At 45.1% G+C, this 27,368-nt stretch overlaps 1 protein-coding gene across 1 annotated transcript; it reads left to right on the forward strand.

The window, feature by feature from the left end:
- Positions 1-25,722, forward strand: MTURN (maturin, neural progenitor differentiation regulator homolog). The gene is made up of 3 exons (XM_029234062.1): positions 1-398; positions 9,797-9,919; positions 23,960-25,722. The coding sequence occupies exons 1-3, from the start codon at positions 237-239 to the stop codon at positions 24,068-24,070; spliced, it is 396 nt and encodes a 131-aa protein (XP_029089895.1). The 5' UTR covers positions 1-236; the 3' UTR covers positions 24,071-25,722.
- The last annotated feature ends 1,646 nt before the right edge of the window (positions 25,723-27,368 follow it).

A 27,368-nucleotide genomic window follows, 5' to 3' on the forward strand; every position in this document is an offset into this window, starting at 1 on the left:
CCCTGGTCGCCGCCCACCCCGTTACACACAGCATGTAAACAGTCCCCGCCGGGAGGAGCCCCGGGACTGGAGGGAACCCGCGTCGCCCGGCCCCGCCGCCTGCCCGAGAGCCCACAGAGCCGCGCGCTGCCCGCTCGGGAGGAGGGCGCCCGAGGAGAGGAGGACGGGCGGCGAAGGGAGCGGGAGGCGGGCGGCGCGTGAGGAGGCTGAGGGAGCAGCGGGCGCGGCGGGCCAGGATGGATTTCCAGCAGCTGGCTGACGTTGCGGAGAAATGGTGTTCCAACACGCCCTTCGAGCTCATCGCCACCGAGGAGACCGAGCGCAGGATGGATTTCTACGCCGACCCCGGCGTCTCCTTCTACGTGCTGTGTCCGGACAACGGCTGCGGGGACAATTTTGTGAGTGCCTGGGGGAGGGACCGCCGCAGCGCGCGGGAGTGTGGACTCGCAGCCGCTTCCCTGCGCCCGAGCTCCCTTGCCGCGAGGCGGTGGGGCGGGAGGTGGGGGGGCGTAACCGGCTGACCGCGGCGCACCCAGCTGCTCCGCGCTCCGCCGGGGGAGCCCTCGGGCCCGGCCCGTTGGGGTCAGCGCTCCGGGTGCGTCCGGTAGGCGGCAGGCAGGGGCGTCCTTAGGATCCGGGGAGCCGGGCTAGAGAGGGCTGGTTCCGGGACGCGACCCCACGGCTCGAGCGCTGTGCTCGGCTTGGAGCATCTCCGGGGGTGTCTCAGCCTCGCACCAGTGCGGGCCAGGGCGCGCGGACCGGGGCGCACGGACCCTCCCCTCCCACAGGATCCTGAGTCGGGAGCTTCCTACACCCAGGCGTCCCGCCCAGGCGAGGAACCCCGTTACCCTCTAAATACGCAGACACAACTCCTCGAGTTGCCCCCGCCGGGGAGAACCCGCTCCCGTCCCCCTCCCCCATGTTATTCTCAGCGGTGTTTGGACACAAAGCCTCCGTCCACACTAGCGATGCCCCATCTCCTGCACCTTCTTTGCGGAATTACACCTCGGATCTTAAAAACGCACTCGCGCGTGCGCATACACACACAAACACACAGGCACGCCTATCCCCCTTTCCTCTCGTGCTTCCATTGCTTCTCTGTGAGCTTCCAACGAGGTGTTTGGAGCCCGAGAGGTTCTGTCCAGCTGAGGCGGCGGTCTCGGCCCTGCCAAAGCCCTTCGGTTTTTCCAGAAGAGGGGGAATTCCCCCTCCCCACCCCACTCCCCGCCCTGCCCCAGGCTCGGAGGTACCGGGACCTGGAACTGCGGTGTCCAAAACCTCGACTTTGCATCCTGCGCCCACCTGGGATCTTGGCGCTGGTAGTTTAGGAAGGGGATGTAGAGGGCCGGGGAGTTGGGCTGGGAGGTGCAGAGACTGGGCGACGATGGCGCTTCATGAAGTGTTTGTAAGGACGAGGAAAAAATAATGGTCCCCAAATGTAAGATGGAGTCGGCTATGGGCTCAGGTTACCGGCCTGAGTCGCCGGCCTGAGCCTGGAGCTGGCGCTGCTGCCGCCCCTGCGGACGGAGGTGGGGCAGCGCCTCAGCGAGGCCTGGCGCTGGCTCCTCAGGTGGGGTGAGACAAAGCTGGGCTGAGGTCCAAGCTGTCGCGCGCCCCTACCACCCACGGGAAGTTCGAGAAGGAGTTACAGAGACAGCAAGATTGTCCCTCTTGGCCCCAGAGAGATGAAGGCTTCTGTATGACTTGTCGATAAAGCATGCCCCTCCCACCACCTCCACCCCACCCTGCAAAGATGAACAACCCACCTGGCCCCAGCCCTGCCACACTCTAGAACAGGGATGGCATTGGGGGACAGCCAGTTTTGAGTTCTGGCTGTGTGACTCCGGTCAAATGCATTTTAATGTTTTCAGATGCTCAGTGTACACATCCAAAAAATGGGTATAATACCAACCCCCCAGGTGATCAAATAGATAAAGCACCTAATAGTCTCCACTGCACAGCAAGGGCCCCACAAATTTGGGTCAGAGATCTGGGGTTCCAGAGTTTAGAACTTGTCTCTTTTTTAAGAGCCTCAATTTCTCACCTGTAAAATGAGGTTAATCAGAATTCCTCCATCATAGGTACTTGTGAAGAGCAAGTAAACTATAAATGTATGTAAGAACACTATTAACTAGTTAAAATAAGTAAATTAGTATTGTCAGTGGGAGGTCATTAAAAGGGGATTTACTCCATTGTAAAAGTAAGCTCCAGGAATATAGTGGAAAGGGCGTCAGGGTCCAAGTAACTGCAGTGTTAGGGTTTGATTAGGAGTCCCTTCTAGCCCTGGACTTCCTTGGACTGCCAGTGACCTTTCCCCCTCTTTATTGCTCGAGGTGGGACAAGAATCACTCATGGTTCCGGATTTTATGGGGGAGAGTTCCACACAACCTTCCTGCTGGCACTGCAGGAGACATATCCAAAGAGAATAAGTGGGTAGAGAAAAGCAAGGCTATTCTCTTGCCTTGAATATGTTTATCAAACCATCATTCAGAAACATTAAGTATATCAGGCCTTTTTCAAGGCCACCCATATTATATTTTAAATGTTTCCCCACCTGTATGAGTAAAGTGCTTGAAAGTATTTCTTTTGAAAGCATTCATTCACTGACAATTAAATGAAATAGATAGGGAAGAAAGATAATGGTGGGCGTGGGGGGGGGGAGTAATTCATTGGGTAGACTGGAACTTTTTCAGTTTCTAGAGGCCATAATGGACAAGATGCCAACCACTGGAGTTTTCTTCACCCAAAACATCTCCTCTAATCTGTCCCAGGCCAGATTTGTCAAGTGCTGTTTGCCTCTAGCTAAGGGAACTCAGACATGAAGTTAAATGTCCTACCTCTGTTCTTTTCCTTTTCCGAGGAAAATCTGCTAAACATTAGAAGAAATTTGAGATGAAGGGAATGTAATCTGAAGGATTTGTTAACAATAAGAATATTTACATAGCAATTCTCAATTTACAGGGTGTCTTTATATCATTCATTCATTCATTCAACAGACATTTGTTGAGGGCTCACTCTGCACTTGGCCAGGGCTACCTAGAATGGGGCCATTCTATTCATCTAAGAGGCAGTGTTGTATAATGGTTAGGGGCACAGGCTCTGGGGTCAGGCTACTTGAGTTTGCACCCCAGCTCCCCACATCTAACTTTGAGCCTTGGGGGAAGTTATTTAACCCCTCTCTGACATGATTTCCACATCTGTAAAATAGGGATGATATTAATACCTCCCTAGCAGACTTGTTTGGGAAAAGTGCCTAAAGTGGGGGTGATGATATTAGTGGCTCTGGCAGGGTCTCTGCACAGCAGTCCCTCTGGATCTATTTAAAATATAATCCAAGTCATGTTCTCACCACTCCCTACCTCTCCTAAACTGACTTCCCATTATTGCAATAAAACCTAAGCTTTCTTGGCTTCAAGTCCCCACATGATTTGTCTCCTGCCACCTCTATGACCTCATCCTGGACCATTCTTCCCCCTTGCTTACTGTGTTCCTGCCACACTGGCCTTTCTGGTCTTCAGACAAGCCAAGCTCATTCCTGCCTCAGGGCCTTTACGTTTGCTGTTCCCTCTGCCTGAAATACTCTTCCCCCACATCTTTCCATGGCCAGCTCCTTTTTGCCATTGTGGCCTGGGAGAAACCTTCCTGACCACATACTCCCTCCCTCACCCTTTTATTCTTATCATAGCGCTCATCAGCACTTGATAGTCCACTGTTTATTTTCTGCCTGCCCCACTAGTCTATAAGCTTCACGAGAGCTTGTCTTATCACTGTATTGCAGCGCTTGGAACGGTGTCAGTGTCAAACATGTGACAGGCGTTCAATCCATGTTTGTAAGAATGAATGACTAACAGTCTAGTGTAGAAGATAGATGTTAAATTTCAAGAGTGACAGCTTCAAAGACAACTACCACTTAAGTGCAATTTACTGTGTGTCAGACTTTGCATATATGAACTCATTTAATCTTAGTAATCTCACAAACTACTCTGTAATTACCTCCACTTTACAGATGAGAAAAGTGAAGCCCAGCAAGGTTTACTAACTTTCCCACAGCTAATAGATGGTAGAGCAACTTGAACTATATAGCTATATAGTGATTATATAGCACCACAGGAGTGACAACAGGGGACCCAATTCAGACTGTGGGTTCCAGGGCTACTTCTTACTGAGCCTCACAAATATTCTCTAAGGTGGGTATTATTATATCCCCATTTTATAGGTGAGGAAACCGAGGCTAATGAGTTTAAGGGACTCATCCAGGACTATGCCACTAAGAAGTAAGAGAGCCAGGACTTGAGCCAAAGCCCAGAGGGCTATGCCTTCTGCCATGCAGACTGTACCCCAGGCAGCATCAGGCTGGGGGCTCCAGAGGCCTAGGAACAAGGACTTCTTTTTGTCTGCCCTCTCTTTGGCAGCTCCTGGGTCCCTTGTGCACTCCTTCCCCTTCTTGCTTCACAGGCCATCCTGTCCCTGCAGTCCGTTTCCAAACTGCTGTCCTGATTCAGGTCTCTCTCCATGGACGGCCAGGGAGTTCAGGTCCCGGGATAAAATGTTGCCAGTGCCTTGTGTGTGCTGGGAGTTGAGGGACGCAGCTACTCTGCCTGGCTCTTCAGGTGTCATGGGGAAGTGGCCGACAGCTCACACAGGCAGTGTGCTCCCCTCTTCTGCCAGCTCAGAAGGTCCTGAGAGCTCGGTCAGGCTTGAGGAATGGAGTGTTGGCAGCCACTAACATGCCAGCCAGACAGAGGGGCACGTGCTCCTGGGCATGGCAGCACCAGCTGTTTCCCTTTTCGCCCAGGCCAGGAGAAAGGAGCTCTCAAAGTGCACTGCCCGGCCCCTCCCTGGTGCCTGGGCACTGCCGACAAGGAGGGGGGTGCTCCCTTACTGTCCACGACATGTTCGGGTCCACAGTTTTGTAGAGTTTAATCCCTCCTCAATGCAAAAACAAAGGTAGCAGTTGTCATAGTATTGAAGAAAAATGTTTTATTTATAGAGGGACTGTGTGATTTAATTTTATATGTGTGCCTATGCCTATGTCTTTCTCTCTCCGTTTTCGTCCTAGGCATGTCTCTATTCTTAACTATGTGACTAAATAACAACCTTTTCATTTTGGAGAAAGAAAATACAACTTGTTTGAATGAGATCGCATCATGTTTACATGGTGGTATAGTGGAAAGAAGGCACTTTCTTGTTAAATTTAAACTCTATTCTCAGTTTCCTCTTCTGTCAAATGGGGATAATCATACCTATATCACATTATTATTTGCAGATTAAATGAGCAATAGTGGTAGACTGTAATGCCTTCCACAGTGGCCATGCATTATTCATACAGAGAGATTATTTCAGGGGAAAAGATATGCCCTTCATCATTCATGGGTGATCATCCTGAGGAGAGTAAAATTCTGCTAATATAAGTTCAAATAGGAGGGAATAAGCACTCATTGGGCCCCTGCCAAATGAGAGGCAGGGTTATCTACAGATTATCTCATGGAATGTTTATATCCACCCCGTGGGTATTATTATTTTCTGCGACTTACAAAGGAAGGAGCTGAGGCTCAGGTTGAAGGCATGACACCTCTCTTGACATCCTGGCTTTGCCTGTTGCTTCCTGTGTGACCACAGACAAGTTGCTTAACCTTTCTGAGCCTCAGTTTCCTCCTTGGTAAAACAGAGCAGTGTTTGACACTAAGAGCAGGTGGTAGGTGTGGCCAGCCATGCTCTTCCCTGGGCAGAAATACGTTGGCTGGCATGAGATGGCTTGTAGCTCTTACCCTCTTATACCATCTCTTCTGTGGAGAGCGGTCAGTTTTGTGTTAAGCTGCACCAACTTGAAATGCACTCCCCAGTACTGCTGACAGCAGAAAACCCATGCAGTGAGAGTGAGGCCCTTGGCAATGGCCCTTTGACACAGATAACTGAGTCCTGGGAGGACAACGGGCGTGTTCTTAGCTCCCCTGCCACCCCCAGCTCTGCCTAAGCACCAGGAAGTCAAGCGCCATCCCCACAAGTGGTGGAACAGTAGGAGCACACAGACTGATCAATAAGATGTTTGTGGGATTGAATTACCTCGATGATCTAATTCCATTTTTGGGTAAGCTGGATGTTCTCATCTATACTACAGAAAACAGAAAGGCGCTCATTTTCCTGTTTGCAGGTGACATTGTTATAATGTCTTAAGCTGGGTGAGCTTTGATAATAAACTCTGACCCAACTTAGTAACAGAAAGAACGGCCGCAGATGGTGTGTGCTGAAATCAGAGTTCTCACTGGGGATTTTCAACTCTAAATGAGCAGGAATCTATAGGCTGCTCAAGGTAGGTACAAGGGGGGCCACTTCACTGCAACCCATGCCATCCTGAAAATTCGAGGTGGTTTTAGTCAGTAATGACATTTAGATTTTTTTTGATGTAACGCCCACCCTCAAATATGTAGTTAGTCAAAGTTCCATTCTGGTTCTTGTTCTCAGATTGCGGTCCCAGAACCAGCAGCAGAAGCATTACCTGGGAACTTGTTGGAAATGCAAAGTCTCAGCCCCATCCCCCATCAGAAACTCTGGGGTGAGACCCAACAATTGTGTTTTAATAAGCCTCCAGGTGATTGTGATGCAAGCTAAAGCTTAAGAACCACCGCTTTCCCCTCCTTTGCGAAGCCTTTTCTTGGCATTTCCCCTATTATAATAGTCCAGGTCTGCGATCTGCCTCGGCTCTAACTACCCTATTGGAAATTCAGTACACTCTGTCCTCAGATTTATATTTGCCAGGGAATTACGTTGTTCAAAGCCATAGGTTCTCTGACCCCCTGCTATAGTTTTTTCGTGGCCAAAGTGGGTGTTTGGTTACATATGCTTGATATTTTCCAAGTTGAAGGCCTTGTAGCCACACCCTGTGGTGCAGGACTGTGGGTCTTCAAGTGCCCATTTGTCTTTGTACAAGACTAGACCCCAGATCCTGCTTTCAGTAGCTTCAGCCCAGCCACCGCATGCTCTCTCTGCCTTCCCTTGGTTTTGGAATGGGCCTCTCTATTTTCCTAAGAGGTAACCCTCCTGTCCCTAGTCCCTTTCCTGTTAGTTCTGAAGAGCTGGTCTGTTTTATATGTGGGCACTGCCTCGGGGCACTGATGGCATGTCTTTCTTTGCATAGCATAGGCCTCTGGAAAGCAGTGGAGGCAAATCTGTGTCCCATCCGTGGCAAGTGCCAGGCTTGTCTACCGGCACTGTTGGTCCTAATCTCACTTGGTTTTACATTCTTCTTCTGTTGTTTCCCCTTTGTCTTTATGTTCTCAACTGCAGACTTAATTTTTAGTTCATCTTATCTTGTATGCCGACTGTCTTGATTAATTTTAGAAGGGGACAGTTTCAATGAATAAAACTGAATACCTTTTATTATGAGATACAATGGACATGAAACAATTAACGTTTAGCACGTGATGTCTTTTAAGCGGCCGTGGACACCTGGGCCTGTCTTATTCCAAATCCCCTGCTCCCTCACGTTATCATTTGGGCAGGGCTTCAGTTAAAACTCTTTTTTAAACCGCAAAACCAACACTACTGGGAATTCAGGATGAGTTAGACAGCCACGGGAAGGAGATTTAGGCACACTGGACGTAAGGCCCTTTGGCAGGTGTTAAGTCTTTCTTCTCCAATATATTCACAAATCAACAACTCCAAAAGTGGAGTAATGAAAATTGTGGCATGAATAATCTCCTCATGAGGCTATAGATGCCCTAGAAACACTCAAACTGAATAAACTGATTACCAAGCAGTGGTGGATACTCTGTGATTCTGTTACTGTTTGAGTGATATACTTTCCTTAGTTTACTTCGTAATTTGAAGTACTTTTTTTAAAACATGTAGTTAAAAAGTAGCCATGCAAGGTTTTCATAGATACACCTGCTTCTGAATGAACTATATCCCAAGTTGCCTTGGATAGCGTTCTCAGTGAAGTCACATAGGGTGTCTGATTTAGCCTTGTGGCAGGTGGAAACCCCTCCCCCCAATCCTCCTGCAGATGCAAAAGGGGACATAGGCGACTTACATCCACCATTTATTGAATATCTACTATTTGCCAGCCAGGCACTGTGCCAGGCACTAAATAAACATTTTACTTTTTCTCTAATCTTCACAACAAGTCTAGGGAAGGCAGGCTTAAAATTTCCCATCGTGTGGTGCTAGGTGTTAACCCCATCTCTAACTTGGATAAGAATTTGAAATATGCTTGAACTTTTTAAAATTTGAGTTTGAAAATGGGTGCTGAGCTGAACTTATATAAAGTGGGACTTTATTATTGGTCTTGCAGAATCCCCACTAATTAAGAATCAAGTGCAGTAACGGATATAAAAGCGCTTTGTACTATTATGTTTTTGTACAATGCAAGAGACTATTATATAAATGGCATTTCAGAGGCTCAACAACTTTAAGGGCCTCTAATTAATAGGGAATCGTGTTTGAGCTGTTCTCTAAGGTTGGAGAATCTAGAAGTTATCTTTATTAGGTCAGGGTGATAGCTACTCTAGAAGTCTGCTGGAATTAGAGCAGCACGTGTCGGAAATGGACCTTCACATCTATGAAACACAGATAATTGGGTGGTAAAGATGGCATATTAGCACCTTGTTATTCTCTCTTGGATCTGAGAAGTGTTTTAAGTTCTTTCTAGTTCCTGGAGATCCTGCAGTGAGAAAGAAGGAAGTGAAATATGTTTATTGAGTGTTGGGCATATGACTTTCTGGGGTGATGCTCTAATCATTTGTATTAATAGGAGGGGGCAAGTGCTTGACATGGACCATTTCTCCAAATTGATCTTGTCTCTTGCTGCCTAGTCCCTACTCCTTGCTCTCATCTGCCAAATATCTTCCTCTCCTCTACACTTTTTTCACCAACGTTGAGCTGTCATTGCTCAGGCCCCTCTAAACAGTGATTCCTGGTACCTGACTGATACCCCGATGTCATCCTGGTAGCTCAGTGCCCCCTCCATTGCTCAGATATGCAGGGGCCTTCTGCATCTACATCTCTCAAGCCTGTTTCTTGGACTTATTCCAGATCCTTGAACATTTATGGGAGAAGCTAGCCTAGTCTTAAAGATGTGCTAAAATGGATATCCTCATTTGGGGAAAAAATACCCCACTTGTCTAGCCCTAAGAAAAAATAAAACCTAAATCAGTCTCCTCTTGGCGCGTGTTAACATTGCAAAGTGTTGCTTGGGTACGATGATGCCCTCTTAAAGCATTTTAAGGGAAGGTGAGCTTTCAGAAAGCCTTTGTTTCCTGGTGACTTAGTGATGACTTTTCTGTGTGTTCTCCTGAATTCATTTCATCTTGAAGTAAATTTATCATCACAGGCTAATCTGGGTAAAGAATATCTCCAAGTAAGCAGTTACAAACTATGCCTAATTAATCCTTCAGCCAGTGCTGAAGGCAAAGGTAAGGATTACACAGGCTCTCGGTTTCTCCTTCCTCCTGTTTTAAAACCACCCATAGCTGGCACCAGAAGGGGGGCGGTGGAAATCACGGGTAGGGGAATATTGATCCCAATGCCGCTTTTACTACGTATGAGCAGATCTGATGGAAAATTGAGCAGGTGAGATCATGGACCAGAAGCGTGGGGGTTTTCTGCAGGGTATGCATTTTCTGATCTCCTTCAGTGCAAACAAATCAAGGATGACTATATGGATTTTACTCTGGAATGGAGGCCTTCTTCAAATTCACGTAATTAAAGAAAAAAAATCATCTTGGCTTTGTTTATTTCAAACTGAGTATAATAACTGTGTGTCTTTGTTTTCTCCTTTCCCTTGCCGGCGGGCATGTAGCACGTGTGGAGTGAGAGCGAGGACTGCCTGCCTTTTTTGCAGCTAGCACAGGATTATATCTCCTCCTGCGGCAAGAAGACGCTCCATGAAGTCTTGGAAAAAGTCTTCAAGTCTTTCAGACCTGTAGGTGCCTGCTTGGCTTCCAAAGCCATCTTGTTGTCTCCAGTGATTGTGCTTTGAATGACATGGATTGTGGGGAAAGTGGGCAAAACCTGGGGTGACTAATTGTTTTTCTCTTGTCTGCCCTGTGGCTTAAAGATAGCAGCTAGTGGAGGGAGGCTGAGGGCGGAGAGGGAGGGGGAAACGGGATGCGACACAGCTGTTTGTTGCAGGGATGATGGTTATTTCTAGCATCACTTGAGTTAAGAATCTCTGATTGGGTGGGAAGCAAACAGAGCCTTTATGAGACCACTGAGTATTCTGGTTCTCATCCAGTAGACTTAAAACCAGAATGCTTGGAAGTGCTATGGAGGTTCTCTTATGATAGGAAATTGCCAGAAGGCTATATAAAGGATGTACCTCCATGTTGATGGATATAGAGAAGGAGGAAATTGGATAGTTGTTCTGTTCTTTTCTCTTTTTATGAAGTCTCTCATAGAGAGCTTGCTTTCCCCCAACCCCCTTAGGATTTAGGAATCTGTATGTCTATGGTTAGCTGACAGTTTGTTTCATTATAGCTGAAAAACATGTAAAATGAATACTCACCCCTAATTTGAAGACTACTTCTCTCTTTATTTTTATTGGAAGAGAAAGTCAGATTACGTGACACTTGCCCCAAGTTCAATTCCCTGCCCACCATAAATACTCTACATGCTCAGTGTTATTTGCTCTAGGATTTCTTTCTTTTTTTTTTTTCTTTTTTCAAATCTTTTAAAATAGTATCTACTTCTTTCCTGGAATTTTCAAACTTGTCTTCTGTTTCTCTGAACATGGTAGGCTTGGCTGCATAAGAGACTGTCAGATATTCCAGTATTTCAAGGTTTGGGAGTCCGTTTTGTCAGCTTTTGTTACCACTGGTTCCCCGTCCTGGTATCTTGTTTCTTTGCATGTTGGATTATCTCTGCGTGCTTGAATATTTGTATTTGAAAATTTATATATAGGGGTATGTTGAGGTCTAAGATGATGGTACCTTCCTCCAGAGAGGATTCTTATTTGCTTCTGCCAGGGCTGGAGGGGCCCTGTCAGTCAGAGACCACCCTCAATCAGTTTGAGACTTGTGGTTCTTAGAACTCTCCAGGTGATGGACAGTCAGGTTGCAGGCCTGGTTTATTCTGGTTCATCCTTGTTCTGAGAGCAGCCTCAGTGTGTTCAGGCTGATATTACAAAATACCATAGACTAGGTGGCTTATAAACAAAAATTTATTTCTCATTGTTCTAGAGGCTGGAAGTCTGAGATTAGAGTGCCAGCAGATCTGGTATCTAGTGAGGGCCCACTTCCTAGACAGATGGCCATCTTTTCACGTGAACTTCACATGGTGGAAGGAGACAGAGAGAGCCCCAGGGCCTCTTTTATAAGGGCACTAGGCCATTTATGAGGGCTCTACCTTCATGACCTAATCACCTCTCATAGGGCCCACCTTCTAATACGATCGCCTCGAAGGTCAGGATTTCAACATATGAATTTGGAGGGGGGAACACAAATACTCAGACCATAGCATAGGGGTCCTAGCCTAAAGTGTCAATGGTTTATAACAGTGTGCTCCTTTGAAAGGCCCTGGGTTTGACTTTGGTCTCCCTAGCTCTTAGAGTAGGCCAAGGATGCAGTAGAAGTTTCTTCCAGGTCAGCGGATGTCCTTAGGACAAAAGCAGCTTTTTATGATAGGTTTACCTCTCTGGGTGCTAATTCTCAATATATTTAAGAAGGCATTTTTCATATTGAATCTAGATTTTTTAGTTCTCTTTGCAGGAGTTTGTCCTGATCACTATCACTTAATCCATCATTATAAAAAGTGGAATTTCAAGTGGCTTTCGTCACTTTATCTGATTTGTATCATTTGTCCAACCATTTCTTTTTGTTGTTGTTGTTTGTTAATTTTCTAAGCCTGTTTGGCTTATTCAAAATAGATTTTTGACTTAAAGATACTGGTCTATCCCACTTCCACTCATTCAAGATGTATTTACTGAGTACCCAGTAGGCACTTGGCACTCTTTACTGCTCTGTTCCTAGCAGTTGAACCAGACAGATGAAAATCTTAGACCTCACAGAGCTTGTATTCTAGTGGCAGAGAGATAAGATAAATAAGTACAACATAAGATAAATGAGTACAACACATAATGGGTTAGTGACAAGTGCTGAGGAGAAAAAAACATGAGTCAGGGAAAGGGGGTGAGAAGTGTCAGAGGCACTGACAGTTTTGACTAGGGGAGCAGGGAAGGCTTCACTGAGAAGGTAATGTGAGTAAAACTTGAAGTGAGATGTGAGCCATGAGGAGAGCTACAGGAAGAGCTTTCCAAGTAGAGAGAACAGCAAATACGACCACAGAGGGAGAGAAAACTAGTGTTCAGAGAACAAGGAGGGGCTGGTATGGCCTGAGTTGGGGAGGAGGGGAGGAACATTGAGATGAATCCGAGGAACCTCAGGGGCTTGCAGGTCACAGAAGGACTTGGGCTTGTACTCCCGTGTGCTGGGGAGCCGCTGGAGGGGTTTAAGCACAAGAGGGATCTGCTGAGTAGAGAACAGGCTGTGAGGTGGGGGTGGGAGCAGGGAGCCCAGTGAGGAGGCTGTTGCTTTCATCTAGGCGAGGCCGTCGGTCTTGGACCAGGATGGTCACAGTGAAGGTGGAAGAAAGGGGCCGGATTCTGGAGATACCTTGAAAGTAGACCCAACCGGACTTGCTGATGGGTTGGAAGTGTGGTGTGGGAAAAAGAAGACATGGATGACTCCAGAGGCCCTCATCTACTCAGTGAAGGGAATGGTGTTCCTTGGCTGAGATGGATGAGGCCGCAGGAGGAAAGTTTAGGGGTGAGTCTATCAAGAGCTCGGCTATAGACATGTCAGTGTTTGAAATACCTGTTAGACATCCAACTAGAGATATCAAGGCAAGCAAAATTTTTTTAAAAAATTGTTTCCCTCAAATCTTAACCCCCCCCCCCAAACTATCTAATTAGCAAATGATACTCACTGTGCAGCTGGTTTCCTCAGGGGGGTTCCACTCATTAGCCTGCCACCTGATTCTCTGTATGTGGCTGTCATCTGTGGGGGCAAGCAACAGACTACCTGCAGAATGGGCTTAACTGCAGAAGGTGAGCTCCCACCAGGACTTCTTTTGCCACCTTGCTTTACCAAGTCTGTGGCTGTATTTCAGCAACCAGGCCGCCACATGTAAATGGAAAAAACTGCAGTCCAAAAAATCCAGATGCATAGCTAAAAGCGATTGACTTGGTTGAATATTTTCTTTCAGATCAAGCTGCTTTGTGTCATGGAGACACACAGATTTCATTTAACGCTGTTGGGCTTCCAGAGTTCATTTCTAAAGCAGAGCCTTCCGCCACAGTGGGCAGGGATGATGCTCCCAAGGTGGGGCCTTTACCTGGCACGGCACCCCCTTTGGTGGGGAAGCTTTTGCGTGCTGGGCACTCTGGCTGGGTCTTTTTGCCTGCGGGAGAGGCTGGAGGCCTTCTCAGAACTAGTGAGGGTGAAATGCACACAAGCTTTGGGTTTCTCTCAGTCAGGATGTGCCCCAGATGGGATGAGAGGGAGTGTTACAGACCCAGGTGAAGGACTGCTGGAGATCGGTGGGGAAGCTTTTACCCTCTCCCTCTCCACTGAAGAGTGCATTTCTTCCCACTGGTATTTATCTGTTTTATATAAAGGAGCTTCGGATTTAGAAATAAGACCCAGGAAAGGGTCTTACTGCTGCTGTAGCTGAAAGTATTTGTTGAAGTAACACATACCCAAGTGCTACAAGGTTATCACGCAGGTAAGCTTGAGCACCTCATTCCCTGAAAATTTTGGATAATCTGATCAATCTGTGTAGCTCCTTTTTGTTTATAGTTGGGGAAACCACAGAAGGAATATTTTTACCTTCATCTTAGAACAGCCTCATTCATGGCTTGGAATTCTTGTTTTACCTTGGCCAGCCCATTGCCAGCCCCTACGCTGTGTAATCTCTCCAGAAAGATAAGGACCTTTCCGTTGACAGCCTTCTGCTGCCTTTTGGGGCATCAGTCAAGCAGGGTCAATTCACTTTGCTGAAGCCCACGCATGCCTGCCTGCATGGGCCAAAGAATGGAGTCATCTTCTGGCCATCCTCAGCGATCCTGCCTGCAAGGCTCAGCATGCCACAGTAGCGCTCTCTACCTTTGGACATTCCAATTTTGTAGACTGTGTGCTTTTCCTCCCCTTTCTGTTTGCCTTCCCCCCGCCCTTTGTTTGCCTTCCCCGCACTGAAACAATCAATATCACAAAGTCCATGCCCTACCAAAGAAATCTGTTATTTGATTTGACAAGAAAAAAATCATTATTCTTTTTCTTATTCACCATGCTACTCCTCCTCTTTTTTCTCTGTCTCTCCATCACAAGATCAACAAAATGTATGATCATCTGCTATTTGCCAGAGCACCGCTTTGGAGAGTAAGAGGCAGGGCAGGGCGCCTAGCCCTTGCGCTCAAGGAGCTGGCTTTCTGGTAGGAGACAGAGCCACAGAGACGTACAGGGACACTCCAGGTTACAAAATTGAGCATTTATTTTGGTCTAGACACTCTGCTAGATACAGTGCAAAGGAGTTCCATTCCCTGCTCTGCTTGCTCCGATCTGCTGGTTCTCTGGGGAAGTGTTTCCTGAGAGGATGTCAGTGAGTGTGCACCGACCGCAGGCTGTTGGTTGTGGTCCCTTTACCTAGTTAGGCAGAATCGGGTTACTACAGTGATGAGGAACCCAAGCTCTGGGGGCAGGCTGCCTGGATTCAAATCCCAGTTCTGTCACTTGCTGGCTGTGTGACCTCAGGCAAGTTACTTGACCTTGCTGTTTCTCAGTTTTTTCATTTGTAAAAGTAGGAAACAAATGATGATAGTTACCTTAGGATTGCTATGAAGATTAAATGACACGATTCTTGTTGGGGACTTAGTGCAGCGCAAGGCACAGAGGATAAGCACTGAGTAAATGCTGGCATTGACACGGACGGGATGGGGACACTTGGCAAAATGCTGTTGAGAAGTGAGCTCAGTAATGAAAGCATTCGTAGGACCCTTAGGTTTTTGATGGAGGAAGTAAACAATTTGCTAAGTGATTTCAACACACGCTTAACAGAAGCATCTGGCTAAGATAAGAGATTTTAAGGGGGCAGTGTTGGGGTATTATTGCCAAAAGTTTATCGACACTGGTTTTGGCAAAATAATAACCATCCATTCAGTACCTGATCCGTACGACTCAGTGGGTTTGAGGCTAGTGCTACAAGGGGGACAAATGGATGCTCCTGTCCCCCAGAGGGACATAGGACCAAAGAGCCTCTGGTGACAGGGTTATGGGTGATATTTATTTTCTCTTCTGGATTTTCTAAATTTTCCATGATGTCACAGAAAACATTTATAATCAGGAACTATGTTGTGTTTTTTTTTTTAAAAAACTGCCTTATCTACTATGTGTCAGAAGGACTGGGAATATCAGATGTGAGTGGGCTCATCGAGGAACAAAGTGCTGGCAGTGGCTTCGCCAGGAAGGGGGCTTGAAAGGGCGAGATCTGGACAGTGTTGGAGCAGGAGGAGGGCCGGCCGAGAAGAAAGACCAGAAGGGCCCATCTTGGCCCCATAGCCCAGAGAACCTTAGAGATGTCCCTGGGTGGGGCAAGGTGACTTAGCCCTGGCCTGGCCGGCTCCCAGCCCGTGTTGTTCAGCCTTAGTGCCCCCATCTTTAAAATGGGGGTCATACATGTTTCTCTGCCTCGTGGATGCATGGGGAGCTTCAAAATCAGAACACAGAGGGCTATCAAAGCCCAGCCACCCCACTGAGGTTTGTTTCAATTTCCAGCTCCTAACTGCTGTTAGGAAATGCTTATTGGGTGGATATGTGGCTCCGTGGATGCAGTGGGACAGCTTCCTTCCTGGACTGACCTATATTCTGCTCCACTCCAGGGGCCGCCTAGCTTCTACCTAGTTTTTTTTTTTCCTTCCTGCTGCAATGTCATATCCAAATGGTACATGTGTGCAAATGACAGTGCTGCCATTGCCATCTGTGAGCAGGAGGGTTTATCCACGTCCTGGCACCAGTAATGGCTTCGGAGACACCTGTCACTAGGCTTGATCAATGCGAATTGGAGAATCGTTGGAGTCCTACTTTTTTTTTGTTTAAGTGGCCCTGGATTGACAGTTGCCAGCCATCACATGATTGAGTTAGATAATGAAATAGTGGTTATGGGTCTAAATAATGCTGGCCATGCCAGTCATTTTTTTCCTCCATGTTTTTATATCTTTTATTTAGTGATGATTAACAGTCCTTCCTCCCCTCCACCCCCCACTAGAAAACAGTTCACAAAAGAAGAGAGGACTTACCATTTCCAAGTTAGCCGCAAAACCAAAACTAATCTTTACCTTTCAGTTCTCTCAAAGCTTTACTCTATTCTCCTGGAGTATTCTCCTCTTACTAGCACTGTGGACATTAGGGTCATGAGGCATCTGTTGCTGTGATGATTTTCCGTGCTGTTTTGGTTGATGTGTGTTTTTTTTTTTTTAATTGGGGTACAGTTGTTTTACAATGTTGTGTTATTTTCCACTGTACAGCGAAGTGAAGTAGAGTTCCCTGTGCTATACAGCAGGTTCTCATTGTTGCTTTGATGGCCCTACCTGGAGTGAGAGCCTGTGCTTCCCTAGGTTTTCTCACTCTGATTGACCCTGGTTCCCTGCCTGGGGTTGCTGTATGACTCCACGTTTTTTTCTCTTGAGAAACAGAGATCCTTCCACCAGAAGAATTCCCTTAATTAAGTCTTACTGGCATGAGCAAGACTGGTTGTTGGTTTTTTTTTGCCACTAGTGGCTGGAGAGCCAGGGATTATACCCCACAGGAAAACCCTTTGTGACCCAGAAAAAGTTCAATTCTTGCTTCTACTCTTCTAGTCTGGTCAAGAGTCTGGAAGAAGAGAGAGAATCCACTTGTGGGAAGCTGCCCCAGTTGGTCAGAAAGTCTGGTAGGAAAGATTATGCACAAGTGTGGGTTTTAATAAAAACACATTGAATTAACACAGAATTGTAAATAAACTATACTTCAGTAAAAAAATATTAATAAGAAAACAAAAAAAAACAACCCACTACATCCAAAAAAAACCAAAACAAAACCACACACACACACATTGAATGTTGACAATTTAAGTTTATCATGGCATTTGTTTTTTGCTCATATGGTGAACATTCAAACCCTTGTCTTTTGTAGAACGTGTGATAGCCCCTAAAATAAGAGGGTACCTATTACTCTTGCCCATTTGGGTCTTACATCAGTCTTGCCACCTACCCCCCCTCTCTTTCTTTCTTTATTATCAAAAAGACAGACTGACCAGGATCCCATCAGAGGTTTCTTGGTACCACCAGCATCATGGATCATTAAGATAAATCGTGACAAATTCCCCAAATGCTTTAGGGTCTCAATACTCAGAGTGTGGTTTCTGGACCAGCAGTATCCCCGTCACCAGGGAGCTTGTTAGGAAAGCAGAATCTCAGATCCCACCTGAGACCCACTGACCCAGAATCTATATTTTAGGTAGATCCTGGGTGAGTCATATACACAGCAAAGTGTGGGAAATGCTGCTTCAAAAGAATCCTCTGGAAGGAGCTTACAGGAACCTCTAAAGCCACAGGGCACTTAATGGAAGCCCCGAAGGCCTAGCTGGTTGCCTGTGCTCTCTAGGGCCTAGATACTATCTCCCCTTCTTTTATGAAGACACTCTAGGGCTTCCCTGATGGCGCAGTGGTTGAGAATCTGTCTGCCAATGCAGGGGACACGGGTTCGAGATCTGGTCTGGGAAGACCCCACATGCCGCGCAGCAACTAGGTCCGTGAGCCACAACTACTGAGCCTGCGCGTCTGGAGCCTGGGCTCCGCAACGAGAGGCCGCCATAGTGAGAGGCCCGCGCACCGCGATGAAGAGTGGCCCCCGCTCGCCGCAACTAGAGAAAGCCCTCGCACAGAAACGAAGACCCAACACAGCCATTAATTAATTAATTAATTAATTTTAAAAAAAAGATTTTAAAAAAAAAACGACACTCTAGCCCAAGTGTTTGAGTGAGAGACAGTAGATGCTAAGTGCCAACTGAATAGAGCCTCAACTAGTTTATAACACTTTCAAAAAGACCTGGAGTTAGTCCTACAGAAAACTGATACTCTCTTGGGTCTGAAGAGCTTTAATTCTCAAGGGTTGGCATCTCTACCCACCAGGTACAACCATGTTAGGATGGGTGGGCTCCAGTAGTTCTTATGTGATCAGAGACTGTTCTGAAGAAGCAAGACCCTGGGAGTGCCAACACTGTTGTCCAGAGTGATCATAAAGATTTTTTCCCGTCAACTGAAAAAAAAATTTACTGAAGTAGGAATGAATGACTCTATCAGGAGCAATTTAAATATACTTGACAGGGTTTCTGGGCCTGTCCCCTTTCCCTTATAAGAGGGTGTGCGTGCAGTGAAAGCAAGGACTCAGGATTCTTCCCAGTCTGTTTATAGTCCTGTTTCTGATATGAATTCTTGACTGTTAAAAATTTGGATCCAGAAATTAAATTTTTTTTTCCAGTCTGGCTATTCAGTCTATTCTTTTTTTTCCCCTCCAGTTTTATTGCGATATAATTGACATACAGCACTGTATAAGTTTATGGCATACAGCATAATGATTTGACTAACATACATCATGAAATGATGATCACAGTAAGTTTAGTGAATATCCATGGTCTTATATAGATAAACAATTAAAGAGAGAGGAAAAAAACACCTTTTTTTCCCTTGTGATGAGAACTCTTGGGATTTACTCTCTTAACAACTTTTTTTTTTTTTTTTGGCTGCGTTGGGTCTTTGTTGCTACACGCAGGCTTTCTCTAGTTGTGGTGAGCAGGGGCTACTCTTCGTTGCAGTACGCGGGCTTCTTATCGTGATGGCTTCTCTTGTTGCAGAGCACGGGCTCTAGGCACCTGGGCTTCAGTAGTTGTGGCATGTGGGCTCAGTAGTTGTGGCTCACGGGCTCAGTAGTTGTGGCGCACAGGCTTAGTTGCTCCGTGGCATGTGGGATCTTCCTGGACCAGGGCTCGAACCTATGGCCCTTGCATTGGCAGGCAGATTCTTAAGCACTGCGCCACCAGGGAAGCCCCTCTTAACAACTTGCTTATACAGCATACAGCAATGTTAATTATATTTATCATGATGTAAATTATATCCCTAGTACTTATTTAAGTTATAACTGGAAGTTAGTACTTTTTTGACTGCCTTCAGCCAATTTTCCCTCCCCTCACCTCTGCCTCTGGTAACCCAGAAGTTAGACTTACCTACCATAAATGAGAATGGAGACAGAGGTGGGAATGCTAGATTATTACATATCTGTATGATGTCCTTTGGAATCCCAGGCAAATTCTAGCTCTTGTGCTTTTTCTCTTTTCCTCCTCATGCTTCCAAATTGTACATACTCATAAATGTTGATATTAACATTGCATATTGAATTTTTTAAAGTGTATTACTGAGTAGAAAACATTGAAGGCTCCAGCTATAGGAGCAGCATGGACAGCTGGAAGGATATCTCCCAGGTAGCCTGGCGGTTAGGTGTGTAACGTCTACAACCTGCTGGCCTGTGTTTGAATCCTGCTCTGATTCCTACTGGGCAACTCTGAGCAAATTTACTCAACATCTTCAGATCTTCTTTGTGAAAGGGAGATAATAGTACCTACCCCACAGGGTTATTATGAGGACCAAAGGAATTAATATACGGAAAAGCTGCTTATACAGTGCCTAGCAGATAGTAACTTAACCAATATAAACTGTTATCATTGAATCCATAGTGTGACAAAATTGGTTGGTTCAATGGAATGTAAGCCTGAGAATCTAATGCAGAGGCTGATAGAATTGAGTTTCTTAGTTCTCTTCCTACTTCCTACAGTACTAATTAACAATGAGGCAGTCCAGAAGCAAGCCCAGCAGAAGCAAGAGGAGGAAGCAGGGTCTGGAGACAGTCTACTGATGCAGCAGTAACTCCCCTTGAATAATTGAACTGGCTGTGCTTTAAAATGAGAAGCAAGATAATATAATGTAATTAGATAATTCACATAAGGCTCTACAGTTTGCAGACCATGGCCACATTCACTTTCTCACTGAATCTCCATAGTTTCTCTGGAGTAGAGCAGATGTCATGGTTCCCACTTTACAGAGAAGGACACCGAGGCTCAGCAAAGGCAGTGGTCCCCAGCTAGAGCCCTGGCTTCCAGGCGCGAGGTCCAGTGCCTTTTCCACACGGCTTCTCAACAAATCTTCAGATACTCTGCTAAGGTGCCTTAAACGTCCTGACAGCCATTGAGAGCTGCTTCTCTTCTCTCTCCCTCCTTTAAGGACAGGGGGAGAGCAGCTCTCAAATTAGCATCTGAAGATTTCCTGCCAAAGGGAAGGGCTTCCCATGTGGCTGATGCTACATACCTAGAACTATGTGCTTTGGACTCACATCAAGGTAAGGTACAGAGCTAGGCAGAGGAGAGAGGGGAAGGGTTTCATGCTTGGCTTGCTGGAACCTCTTCTACCAAGCCACCCTAAGCTGAGGAGAGGGTGGGTGTTAAGGGGTACCTACAGTTTGAGTCCATGTGAATTATCTAAACGTATTATGAAAAAGAATAATCAGTGGCGTGTCACTTTAGGACAAGATGGCAAATATGTGGATGCATACCTCAACTGTGCCCCCTGTACTCATGACAGCCATTGCTAACTGACCAGGATCTTTCCCACTGAGCCTCAGAATCCTCCTGAACCCAAGGCTCCAGGCATCCAGTCAGATTTGTTAACTGAGAAGGAACCCATTGACCATTCCTCTTTTAAGGAGCATCCCTTCAGTACAATGAGGAGTTATATTTATTATTGAAATAATGCATCTTCTTTTGGCATTTAGGTGATTCTGGAGTTCTTGGTAGTGGCAAAAATATTTATATTTTATCAACTGTTTAAATGTTACCACTCTTTTGATACTTTCACCTTGCTGTGTCATCTAGCAGCTCCTGAAATAAACTTGAACACCATTAGTCATCTGTGTTCATTGTAACCAGCCATTTTTTTCCCTCTCTAGAGGCAAACTTTACGTTTTATTCCACCCAGTAAGATATGGAAGGGAGACAGTAGTAGGGGAAAGGGGCTTTTCCCCTCTCCCCAGCACACACGAGATTGGTGCAGACTATGTGATTGGTGCAGACTGTGCAAACAAGCTGAGATGCGCCCCTCCCACCCCTCCCCCCCAGTCAGCAGTGTCTCTGAGACAGCTGTAGCCGTGAGCTCTAAGGGGAAGGCACGTGCCTGCAGTTGGCCTTAGTGCCTTGGCAGGCCACGTGCATCATATGACCCATAATGCCTGGCAGATGATTTTGTCCTGAGCGTGTTCAGAGGGCTCTCTGAGACCTGCAAGAGTTGTGGTCTGAGAACTTAAGAGTAAAGATGTTACTTTGATCAGGACTCTGCTTACCCTTTCCTCCTGTAAGCCTTTGGGAGGGATTGGAAAGTGGGGTGGGTGGCAGGGCCCTGGGAAGCAATGCAGAGTAAATGGAATGGTCCATCTCACTTTGTCCTAATGCAGTTAGTGTTTGGATCATAGGGCCATTCAGTGAAGTTGTCTGAAAATGGTCAACCAAGGGGCTACCACGTGAGAAAGGTTCATCAAAGAGCTGTGGGTCGGCATCCCCCGTGATGGCAGACAAGGCCAAGCAAGATGCCTGCAGCCATGGCTTCCTGCCAGCACCAGAGCGTTTGTCCATATTGATCAGGCCCAGCAAAGGGCACTCACGGTTTCTAACCCAGGACCAGCCAGTGTTTTAAGAAAACGTTTACTGTGTATTTATTGTGAATTTCCCTGATGATAATTATAGAGCATTTGGAAAATACAAAAAGATAAAAAGGAAAAAATTTACCCATAATCACATTGCCTAAAAAAGTACTCTTAAAATTTGGATATATTTATTTCATTGAAGTCTTTTTTTCTATGCATTTGTGTATACTTTAAAAAAAATTTGTATCATAATGAAAATGCAGTTTTCGTCATGTTCTTTTTACACACATGAGCACATTTTTTATATCATTAAACTCAAAAATAGTATTTTAAGTGGATATATAAGATTCCATTTTATGGATGCACCATAATTTATTTAACCGTTTTGTTGAACATTTCAGTAGTCTCTATACTTTTATATGTGTGTTATGAATAATAGCAGCATGCATTTTTAGAGAAGAAGACATAGAGGAGAATAGATTTTTAACATCTTGATGGGATAGTCAGCACTGTTCATTGTACTACTGCTGACAGCCCAGTGTGTGTGTGTGCATAGATATTGTATCTTTGTGTATGCATGGATGATACTTAAAAGTAGAGAATCTCCAGGCTCTCCAGTAAAACCTAGTCCTTTGGGCACTAATCCATTGTACGATTGACACTTCCATCTAATAAGCTTATGAAAATAATTATAGAGGTAGCTGACTCCCATGAGAAATCCATAGCTACTGTGCTAATTCCCGTTAAGTGCTGTTGAAATTTTTTTATTGAAGTATAGTTGATTTACAATATTATATTAATTTCAAGTGTATAACAGTGATTCAGTATTTTTATAGATTATACTCCATTTAAAGCTATTACAAAACAATGGCTATATTACCCTGTGCTATACAGTATATTCTTGTTGCTTATTTATTTTACACATAGTAGTTTGTATCTTTGAGTCCCCTACCCCCATTTTGCCCCTCCCTCCTTCCCTCTCCCCACTGGTCACCACGAGTTTGTTCTATATATCTGTGAGTCTTTTTCTGTTTTGTTATATGCATTCATTTGTTTTATTTTTTAGATTCCACATATAAGTAATAACAGAGTATTTGTCTTTGTCTCATTTATTTCACTAAGCATAATACTCTCTAGGTCCAGCCATGTTGTTGCAAATGGCAGAATTTCATTCTTTTTTATGGCTGAATAATAATCCTGTGTGTGTGTGTGTGTGTGTGCATGTGCGTGTGTGTGTGTGTGGTGTGTGTAACTCACATCTTCTTTATCTAGTCATCTGTTGATGGAAACTTAGTTTAATTCCATATCTTGGCTATTGTAAATAATGCTGCTATGAACATTGGGGGTACATGTATCTTTTTGAATTAGTGTTCTTGTTTTCTTCAGATATATACCCAGGAGCAGAATTCCTGGGTCATATGGAAGTTCTGTTTTTAATTTTTTGAGGAACCTCCACACTGTTTTCCATAGTGGCTACACCAGTTTACATTCCCACCAACAGTGTAGGAGGGCTCCCTTTTCTCCTCCCCCCTCTCCAACATTTACTATTAGTAGACTTTCTGGTAATAGCTACTCTGAAGTTTGAGGTGATATCTCATTGTGGTTTTGATTTGCATTTCTCTCATATTAGTGATGTTGAGCATCTTTTCATGTGCCTGTTGGCCATCTGTATTTCTTCTTTGGAAAGATGTCTATTCAGGTCTTCTGCCTGTTTTTTGATTGGGCTGTTTTTTTGATATTGAGTTGTATGAGTTGTTTATATATTTTGGATATTAACCCCTTATCAGTCATATCATTTGAAAATATTTCTCCTGTTCATTAGGTTGTCTTTTCATTTTGTCAGTGATTTCCTTTTCTGTGAAAAAGCTTTTCAGTTCCATTAGGTCCCATTGGTTTATTTTTGCTTTTCTTTCTTTTGCCTTAGGAGACATATCCAAAAAAATATTGCTACAATTTATGTCAAAGAGTGTCCTGTGTTCTCTCCTAGGAGTTTTATGGTTTCTGGTCTTAAATTTAGGTCTTTAATCCATTTTGAGTTTATTTTTGTATATGGTCTGAGGAAGTGTTCGAATCTCGTTCTTTTACATGGAGCTGTCTAGTTTTCCTAGCACCACTTGTTGAATAGATTGTCTTTTCTCCACAGTCTATTCTTGCCCCCTTTGTTGAATTTGGATCAGATGCCTTTGGTCGTCTTCCTGCCTGCGGGCCGTTTGGCACTCACAGCTGCTTCTCTTCTCTTCTCTCCCCTGTAGTTACTGGGGCTTCCGGATGCAGATGACGACGCATTTGAAGAGTACAGTGCGGACGTGGAAGAGGAGGAGCCAGAGGCGGACCACCCCCAAATGGGGGTCAGTCAGCAGTAGACTTCCAAGGGCTCCCACCTGAGAAGGAGAGTGGGCCCTGTGGTACCCGAGGCGGGGTCACAAGCTCCTGGGTTAGCATTTTGCAATAGCACTTCGAAACAGGACGTCTGACTCCCAGCATCCAAATTAAAATGAAATACCTTTTTAACGACCACACGATATCTGGGATGAGCTTTGCTCAGAAGTGACCTGAATTTTACTCCCGTTTCAGTGGGTCTCTAATGGAGTTGTCTCGGTAGCCTTTGCCATTTTGAATTTAGAGTCCATTTTGCGGCTGACTGTTCTCTCTTGAGTTTATGTTGGAGAACTAACATTTGCTGACTCAAAAGTAGAGAACTCTGAATGTATTAAGGATATGTTTTGAGTCATCACAGGGGACATTATTGAGAGAAAGCATGGCAGAGAAGAAATGCAGTCTGCACTTTTTATGTACCTTTTAAGTGTATGTAAATGGAAGGTTTTGCTTATAAAGCATGAGTTTTAATATCTAGTCATTAAACTGCACAAGTGCAAATACAAGGGCAGAAAAGGAGAATTACTTAGTTTTGGGTTAAGAGGGTAAGAGAGGCAAAGAAGCCTTTAAGTGTTCTGCCATTACTGAGTTACCTAGATATATAGCAGCTGGTTCATGGTTAGGTAGAAACATTATTTGCCTGTTCAGTTATTTTAAAACATGCTGATTCCAAAGCCACTTTTAAAGTCTCATAGTGGAGAATATAAATGGGGTGACATAAATTATGGATTTCTTTAAAATGTTTATAAGCCACCCCACATATGAAATGAAACATTTACCTTCTCTCTTTATAACAAGATGGCAACTTGTTAAATCATGAAAACATCCCAAATCCAAGTGCCACTTAAACTTTGAAGCCATAGATGAATTTAATAGGAAAATAAACCAGGATAAATTTTTTAAAAATATGATGGAATCCTTCTTTACTTTCTTAATCTGACTTTTATTCTTCAAAAAAAAGTCAAGAAAGGATCCCACTGTATAATTTATTTAAAAATTGTAATCAAGTGCTTTGAGGAACCTAACTGCAGTGAAGTTTTAAAGTCGTATGAAGGTGGGAATCTTTTCATCATGGGTTAGCTTGGTTCAGAAGGGAAGTTTTAATGATCAAATATTCAGACAACTCACAGAAACAACTACTATCATAACTGGAAACACTGCTGTCATCATCTAGCAACACACACTGAGGGGGGAAATTCTTTGCAATGCTAACATGGAATTATTTAAAACATTCATTTTGCTTAGACCCTTCTGCATCTCTGGTTCTAATAAAAGATGCAGAATGCCTCTTTTACAACACTTAACATCTGGGGTGGAATTGTTTTTAACATGCACACACATGCCTGTTGGGTTGTCAAAGTTTTAGATTAAAAAAAAAAAGCAGCAGAGGCCACGGAGTTTACGGGAGTCTTGTATATCTTCCAGGCATGTCGGTGTAAACCTGATTATCTCAACATTTTCTGTTTAATTGATTGGTGCCGTGAGGAGTACAGCTGGTACCACAGCTGCTCGTGGTAAAATGGTGTCCTACAGTTTTAAGTCATCGGGTAAAATAATTTCGTGGTTTCGATCCGTGCTTCAGTACCCATGTTTTTTTCTCTTCTTGGAAAAACATATTAAAGGTTAACTTCAAGTGAAATGAATTATCTTTGGAGTAGCCTATTAACAAAACAAACCTTGGGGTTTTATCCAGTGGAGCAAGCGGACTCCGTGCTTTGCTCCCTTGCCTGTGTTCTGATTGGCTGTGAACCTGAGCACAGGTGATTGGGAGCTATGCCTCCCGTAGGTAGAGCCCACGTCTGTAAAGCTCCGTGTTCACACTGTAGTCTGAAAGAATGACTTCTGCCACCGAAATGAAGAAGCTGGACTGGCTTGCTCCATTCAAAGGTAAACTGGAATTTTGTACGTAGAGGCTTAAAATCTAAATTTACATATGTTTGAAAGTGGAATGGACATATAAAATGTATTTTATGAAAAAAGTGTTTAGGCTTTGACCAAATACATTGTGGTATTATTATGTGAATGTTCTCTGTCGATAAAAATTGAGCTGAGATAGACTCAGCCATTCAGTGGGCTGAGGAGAAATCTGGCCTTTGTTCTGCCCCAGGGGTAGGAAAGGACATCGCTGTGTGTTACTTATTTTCAAGGCAAAAGCCCAGAGGGCATTGCGAATCGGATTGTTTCCTCTAAAGCTTCGTTTTCTCTGATTGTGCACATCCCAGCCAGTGCATGCTGACACACATGCACATGTACACACTCACCTGCGCTGTGGATTCTCTGTTTGGGTCGTGGGTGGCATCAGAACTGGCTCAGTGCAGAGCTTCACCTGGCCGCTCAGGGACGCAGGCAGCCTGTGGTTCTCATTATGGAAGTGGTTCCCTGGCTAGACCGAGTTCCGACTCTCACAAACATGTAAACACACCTACCGAGAGGCAGTGTGGTGCCACAGGAGAAGCGTAGACCCAGGAGTTAGGAGAGAGACCCGGGTTTAGTCCTGACTCTGCCAGTGACCATGTACGTGCCCTTGGACAGGTCATTTAACTCGCCTGAAGAAAGGGGTGTTGGCCCTTCCTGCTTGAACCACTGTCCTTCCTTAACTGCCTTACTATGTGTGTGTGTATGAAGAGCAACAATGAAGGAAACTTTTCGAGAAATGCGAAGCAAATGCATTTTGAATCTTGCTGTCCTTAGGATCCTGGCCACAGGATGACCTTAGAACAGGTTTGTGTTAGTCTGTACGTGTTGAAACCCCCTCAGGTCTGATGCTGAGGGGCTGATGAGATTCTGTCCTCAGATGAGAGGGTAAAGGGGGGCCCCGGAGATATGGAAAGCGTATCAATACTTGTCCCAGTTGGCTGCTGTGCCGTGGAAGGTATGGATTTGCCTTGTGCTCTGACAGACTGGGGCATTGGAAGTAGAGTAAGTTTAACTTAACTTAGTCGGGGAATTTGCATGAAGAATAGCTGGAAGAGCGTGAGAGATGAGTGCTTTGTTGCCATGTCATCCAGTAGAGAGAAAGAGAAGTAACAGAGAAAGTGACTGAGTGTGTGAGTGTGTGTGTGTGTGTGTGCGAATAGGGGAATGGTTGATTGCTTGTTGATCACTGTGGGCTAGCTGTGAAGTCACACCTGTGATAACGTTCCAAAACCTTGGTCCCAGGTTTGAGTGAATCACAGAGACATTTTTCTGGTGGTTACCTGGTTACTTTCCCTGCCTGATAATCATACCAAGGAGACTTCGGGGAGTCGGAGCGCAGATTCTGGAGGGAGGTGAGACCCCACAGTA

The sequence above is a fragment of the Monodon monoceros genome, unplaced genomic scaffold (assembly GCF_005190385.1).
Source record: "Monodon monoceros isolate NGI ecotype Baffin Bay Population unplaced genomic scaffold, NGI_Narwhal_1 Super_Scaffold_2, whole genome shotgun sequence".
NCBI lineage: Eukaryota > Metazoa > Chordata > Mammalia > Artiodactyla > Monodontidae > Monodon > Monodon monoceros.

Excerpts from the sequence above, each read along its gene's own strand:
- MTURN (XM_029234062.1), top strand. The coding sequence starts at position 237 with ATGGATTTCCAGCAGCTGGCTGACGTTGCGGAGAAATGGTGTTCCAAC. Across the intron at positions 399-9,796 it reads ACGGCTGCGGGGACAATTTT|CACGTGTGGAGTGAGAGCGA; the intron begins GTGAGTGCCTGG and ends GCGGGCATGTAG. Across the intron at positions 9,920-23,959 it reads TCTTCAAGTCTTTCAGACCT|TTACTGGGGCTTCCGGATGC; the intron begins GTAGGTGCCTGC and ends TCTCCCCTGTAG.